At 34.6% G+C, this 7001-nt stretch overlaps 1 protein-coding gene across 1 annotated transcript in view; it reads right to left on the bottom strand.

Moving 5' to 3' along the window:
* Nucleotides 1-1550: 1550 nt before the first annotated feature.
* Nucleotides 1551-7001, bottom strand: part of LOC111368618 (tubulin--tyrosine ligase-like protein 12) — a 13775-nt gene continuing 8324 nt past the window's right edge. The window contains exons 7-15 of the mRNA XM_022989970.1: nt 6088-6195; nt 5712-5853; nt 5462-5627; nt 4622-4779; nt 4182-4505; nt 3978-4052; nt 3734-3803; nt 3457-3614; nt 1551-2116 (exon numbers count right to left, since the gene is read on the bottom strand). Of these exons, the coding sequence (XP_022845738.1) occupies nt 1967-2116; nt 3457-3614; nt 3734-3803; nt 3978-4052; nt 4182-4505; nt 4622-4779; nt 5462-5627; nt 5712-5853; nt 6088-6195 (1351 nt within the window). The 3' untranslated portion in view covers nt 1551-1966. The remainder of the gene's footprint in view (nt 2117-3456; nt 3615-3733; nt 3804-3977; nt 4053-4181; nt 4506-4621; nt 4780-5461; nt 5628-5711; nt 5854-6087; nt 6196-7001) is intronic.

Here is a 7001-nt window from a genome sequence, read left to right as displayed (position 1 = left end):
TATTTAAATATTTATATTTAAAAAAATTTAAGTTAATATTTTTTTGGTTATAAATAGCTTTTACAATTATAAGTTTGTTTTACTTTTAAATAATTTGAAGTGATCTTTTTTGTTATAAATAACTTTTTATATTTTAGAAATAAAGAATAACTTCAATTTATTTAAAAGTAATAAAAAAAAACTTATAATTGTATAAGCCACTTATAGATAAAAAATAATAATATTAACTTCAACATTTCTAAGTAAATAATTATTTAATTCTTTTAAATTAAATATTAATAAAAAATTACTATAATTAATAAAAAATTAAAAAAAAAACATATAGTGCATGGAGTGATTTTTTTCACTCCATGCATTTCACTCCATACACGGAGTGATAAACACTCCGTGCATGGAGTCATATATATATATATATATATATAGTATGTTTTTTATTAATATAGTTTTCCACCAGTACAATGCACGAGCTATGTCATTTTTTAGGTAATATTAACGTGTCAAAATATCTATTTATTTTTCTCATATGTTTAGTTTGTTTTGGCTTTATTATATTTTTTTAAATTTCTTTTTCTTCATACTATAAATAATTACATTTTTTTTAAGTTACATTTTATCATAAAATTATATCATATTTTTTATTTTCTTTCTTTTTAAAATTACGTTTTATCATAAAACAAAAAGAATTTTAAATCGAGAAAAAAATCATTATTCGTCAAATGATTTCGATTTTTTTTCTACGATTAAATCATTGAGAGGGATGAAGAGAAATTAGGTAACGGAGGGTTTTGTATTTATATATTATTTATTTATTTTTCGTAACTTTCATTTTTGAAAAGAGAATGAATCAAAGCCTTTAGGTAGCACACTATTTTTGACTTTTTGAGGTGGAGAGATATTTTGTCCACATACAAAAAGGCTATTAGACCTTAGTGTAAAAGTTACTGTGCGAGGGAGTTGAGGATAAAATGGGAAAAACTTAAATACGTCATGAATGAACAGTAATCGGCTAATTCGTTCTTTTAAAATAGTAGTGAGATATAAATAAAATAAGAAAGAGAGTAGGGATTTACCAAAAATGTATGGGTAAAATGGGAGAATCCAAAATACTTCATGAATGAATAGTAATTTGCACAGTCCCTCTTTTAATAGTAGAGGGATAAATAAAGTAAGAAAGACAGCAAGGATTTACCAAAAATGTAAGGGTAAAATGGGAAATCAAAAATACTTCATGTATGAATAGTAACTTGCACATTCCCTCTTTTAATCGGGAGCTCGATTCACAATGGCCTCACAAGCCCCTCATCGTTTGGGGTCGGGCACCACACATTAAAGAAAAAAAATTGGGAAGCCCACCCCCCACCTCTTTCTCACCGGGTAAGGGCCTGTGAAACCAGCCCCTGAACATGCATCATTTTCCATTATATAATAACTCATTATCAAGCCAGTGCTTTTTAACGCGGCATCTCAAAATGATTATTTCACTGCCAAATTTTCACGCTATCCCACGAGAATGACTATTTGCTGCAAGTATCATCAGGCAGTCACTTTTGCAAAAATGAATAGATCACGACCAAATATAAACACTAAATATCAGTATACAGGTCAAGAGCAAGCTCCATAACATGCGCTTTTCTTGGGCAGAAATGAAACTATAACCTCCTTTTAGGGGCTTAAGCTTAACCAAACATACATTAAATACCCAATCACCACCATTGCCATAGCATAACCAACTCCACCTCTTCGTCACAGAGATGTAAGATAGGACAGCCGAGAGGGAGAAGCTAAAAAATGGAAAGTGTATTCAGCAGTACCAATCCAGTCCAAACTGACTCAGTCGACTTTACACCTCACTCGTAAAATTACGTAACTGAAAACTGTGTCTGACACAATCACATCACTAATCATTATCTTAGCTTCCAAAGTTCCTGGACGCGATTGATAACAAGCAGCTTTCCACGTAGTTCACTTACAGTGGAGATACATGAGTGCTCTCATTTAAAAAGAGGCAGCCAAACACGTCGTTGAAGAAGTCGCTTCCTTTAACAACTTCTCCTCCCTTTGTTACAGCTACAGTGTCGTATTTCCATGCACGAGTACAGTCGGGGCAATAAGTCACCTGCATCCAATAACATAGCAGATGAATACAATTTGAGGATTTATCTAATTCCCATAAAATGATGCAAGAAGATAATACTTCGTTATTGAAGATAAAGGAAGTTGTGAGAACTTGAGAGCGTTAACCCAACACTGTAGGAACGGGGCTCCTTGTCTTGACCTGTTAGCCAATGCAAACATAGATGGACTTAAATGCCTCCACTATATGACACTTTTGACACAAGTTTCATTCTGATCCTGTCTAGTAATTAAACTACATTTAGTTACATAATAATCAAATTGCCCTTCTTTTATTCCTTTTGGTCCCGTCCCCCGGAAATAAAGAAAGAAAAATAACTAAATCTTATTATACGTCCATGAATCTTTTTGAACGACTCTATCCAATCTATAACTATATCCATTCGAAAAATTAGACAAAAAAAATCCTTCATTGACCACAAAATTATTTTAAGTTTGATCACTCTCCCCCCTTGTAATTTATTCTATTGGGATTGCATTGCTTTGTAAACAGAATTTTGTTTAATTCTTTGCAAATAGCTGCCGTGAAACCACCTATATCTTGTCTAAAACTATCTTCAATTAATGCCACAACAGCTTCTTGGTGTATATTATACTTTTCTATTTTGTCTATATAAAAATAGATATCCATCTTACAATCATCATCTTCACTTAATTCATCTTATGAACTAATTCTCTACACAAACACCTTGTACCATGAAGCATAGTTAGTCTAGTAAGTAGTTAACTTTCATTTTACTTTATGGATATGTTGATTAAGACAATTGTGGACATAGGAACACCCAGCCCAGTATTCTTTTTTCAATTTTGGATAATTAGGAAAAAGTTATAACAACAGCATCAGCTTTTACACAGTTCAAGTTCAATCAACGAGTACATTCTAAACACACTTCTACGAGACATATATTCAAGCTTGAACAGTGCCATAATCACTGTTTTTTCTCTACCATTTGGAGATAATAACTCAAATGGTCAATGAACTTTGCAAAAGTTTTCAAGGGGTCCTTGAATTTTAAAAATCACCCAAGTCATCATTGAACTTTGTAAAAGGTTTCCACGGGATCACTGAACTTTAAAAATCATCAAATTCATCACTTAACTTCACAAAAACAGTGATCTTCTAGGAAACCTTTTGCAAAGTTCATGATTTTGTGGAAATTTTTTGCAAAGTTTAGTGATGAATGGGATGATTTTTAAAGTTTAGTGACCCCGTGGAAACTTTTTGCAAAATTCCGTGACCATTTGGGTTATTATCTCCTACTATTTGATAGCATGCTACATTCTTGATTTCTAGAGTTCAGATTGAATAGTAAAGACTAATACCTCCAATAATTTAGGCTGATAATGGCAATCAAGCATGACATCAACACCATAGATGGCCCGAGATGTTGGACTATGCATTTCTGGGTTCACCGTGGCAGCTGACTCAAACACTGATCTGATCATCTTTTCAACTCTCACATGGATATCCATCCATTTAACTGCAACAATGTGAACATGCATCAAGAACAATTAAGACTACATTTTTCACCACCAACAGTATTCAATGCTTCCAGGAAAGCAAAACACGTGGAAATAAAAAGCCTGGAGTAGACAGTACCACTATGTTCCTGTTCAAATTCCTTAACAAATTCCGGGGTATTCATGTGGTTCAATCTTCCCCTGTAGTTCTGAAGAATATGCAGAAGGGTGTAAGAACGATGCATAATTAGCTACTAGTTAACCGGTATATTTTTAATTAGACCCTTCCAGAACAACTCAATATTAAAAAAGATACAACATCAATATCAGAAATTGGGTAGACCAGTGAACCGTACAAGTGGTAACTCATTGATGGCACTTACCATAACTGTGAAATGCGTCTCATATTCAAAAAGACTGCGCTTGTCCAAAGAATAAGCATTGTTTGCCAACCTAACCTGACAAGAGAAATGGAAATATACTTTTAAAATCATCTATCAATGTGAAGCACTTTCTTGTAACACCCTTCTGCAGAGTTCTATGGTTACATTCCAGCACCTCCAGACCAAACAAGGAAAAGTGCATACCCAGAAAACATCAGAAATGAACATCTCCAATGGGTTCATGCTGCGAACTAAAATAATGTAACGAATATCAAACTTTTTCCCTTTGAACAAGGTCGGGTGCTCAATATACTTCTGACATATCTTCGGACCAGTCTCCATGAGACGGATGATAGCAGATAAATTTTGAGTGACAGTTGTATCAATGGTTCTTGCCATGTTCCATGGTTTTAAAATCCACAAATTGTCATCTCCAGCCTTTTCATTGGTGTAATAATCTCCTACGAATTGACTAAGCTGTGTTTCAAGATTATATGTTGGCTGTAGCCATTCAGGAGCACCATGGGCCTGTAACAAAAGGGAATAAACATAGCAACATGTTGCATAAAATAAGATAGGTAATATGCATTTGCAATGGGCACCTTGACAACTACATAGCAGACAAAATTAGCAAGCTTAGCTACCTTCTGAACTGTTTCTGCTAAATGATGTTTCATAACAAGGCAAGCCTCAAATGGAAATTGATTTATATATTGTTGGTCATTCAGTCCTACAGCCTTTTTCAGCTCCTCGTCCACCTGCAAGCTTGTCCATATGATATCTGCATTCTTTGGTTCAGTTGCTGCAGAAAGGAGGGAAACGGATTACGCGATGGAGAAATAAAGTCATTTCGTAGTAAAGAACTTCTTTAAAACCGAACTCCGATGAACTGACTGCAAAGATAACCCAAAAATGACATGGTGGCACTTGTTAACTGGACCAATATACTCGTCTCATGTTGGCAAGCAGTCCATCATCGAAACATATAAATACAATCATATATTCCTTGTGCTCGACACACCAAGGTAGATTACAACTTACAAAACCAGTAATGAACCTAGTTGAACTTGACTGATTGTCATAGATTCGTAATTGATGAATTACGAAGTTTATAAAGTTATTTTCAGTGATTTCTTACATTATTTATTTTCTTTGCATAATTATTAGGTTTAATTAGGAAATTTTCCGTTTTTATTAGTTCGGTAAACTTTTATATTTTGCTAGGGACTTTTAAGTATAATTAAGAGTAGGGTTTTTTTATTATGTAGATTTTTGAATTATTATTGATATATTGAGTGATACTGAAGTCTTCCTCCCCAAATGATCTTCTTCTCTCTTTTCTCTCTTCTTTTGTTTCTCTCCTATTCCTCATAAAACCGGAAACTAACATGTGATTAAAGCCAAGATCAAGGATGAAAACATCATTAAAATAATCACAATCTGAAATGAAATGTAATAGTTGAGATCAGAGTGACAATACATACTTATAACAAATTCCGGGCGTGTTAAAAATTCCTCCACTTGAGGTATATCTGTATAAACATGTAATGCACCTCCATCACTACGGCGCACACTATTTGTTGCAGATAGCGCCACAGGCGGGGGAGAAAATTTTGTTGATTGCAATTTAGCTCTATATTTTTCGTACTCCTAGAGAACCAACAGGAAGTAGTTCGAATGAACAGTGTAATCAGGGAATGACTAAAAATAACAGGGCTCAAACAGAAAGCATACTTTAATGAAATAATTTTGCGGGGTATGGAACCAGGCAGTAAGTCTAGCAGAACGTTGTTTCTCCTCGCCAATGCCAAACAGGAAGTCACGAGTGCACTCATCACCTCCTCGAATACTTCCAGTAGGCCAAAGGATTGAATAACTGAAAAGTTTCACTAATTCAGACGTTTTTCACAAGACAGACAAATAAGCCACTTAAACCAGCCTATGCTCTGGGGTGTAAGATGTTATCCTGTCTTGCTCATATTTATTTACACTGAAAGGAGATCGAAGCTAATTTATTGAGTGAGATAGAAATCTTTTGGTAAATCTGGCAGTGAATCATGACGATACATTGAACAATGTAGGGAATAAACAAATGGTTCAAGAAAAATACCTGATAGCTGACTCCATTTTACCCTCTGGCATATACAGAAACGGTGAAACTCTAAAATTGGGTTCATCGCTATGGCGCAAAGCTGAACCTAGTTCATCCATTACATACCTGTGAACAATGCCAAAAAAATAATTGAGGAGAAATATAAGTAGACACGCTATATAAGACGTGTGACACTGATTATCTGTTTATCCATGACAATGATATCACCAGCTGATACATTGGTTTCATTGTTCCAATTTTGCCACATTGCCTATAAAATTGAACACCTATTCAGTTTTGAAAGCCCAAAGACCATCTCAACAGAGATGATGAGCAAGTTTAAACTCATCATAATTTTGCAGCCTATAGCCTGGGTATGGTCTTGCAGTAATAGGGAAGCCCCTTTCATTGTCTACATTGCCGTCACGATTAGCAAAGTACAATGACTTTTCCAGTTCTGCTTCCACTCTGCCCTCCATTCAGTAGATCTTCGCCTAGCTAGGATTCTAACTCTCAGACAGGGGGAACGCAACCTATTAGATTGTTTGACCTTTGCATCTGATGTAGGACAGATGTTTTCAAAACAGGAATTTTTAAAGGCTGTCCAGCTATTAAAATTTGAAGACAGAAAGAATAAAGAGGAAAAATGAAGAGCAGACAAAGATCACAAAGAACAATAAGAAGATCATACAATAAAAGAAACCTTTGAATCTGTCTAAGATAGAAAGATAACATCAGAATGTCCCTAAGATTTTACAAGAATCTCACTGACAACAGAAGCAAACTGCAGTAAATAAAGGCCGTAATAATGGTCTAAACTGAGAGATACTACATTGGATTCGAGTAAAGATGTTATGGTTCTACTAAATTTAGCTCCTGTTTGTATGCCATTCTCCAAAAACTCTTCCCCCCCCCCCACCCCCCCCACCACA

This window comes from Olea europaea, chromosome 19 (assembly GCF_002742605.1).
Source record: "Olea europaea var. sylvestris chromosome 19, O_europaea_v1, whole genome shotgun sequence".
Taxonomy (NCBI): domain Eukaryota; kingdom Viridiplantae; phylum Streptophyta; class Magnoliopsida; order Lamiales; family Oleaceae; genus Olea; species Olea europaea.
The sequence above is the reverse complement of the archived record's forward strand: the minus strand, read 5'-3'. Positions and strand labels throughout refer to the sequence as shown.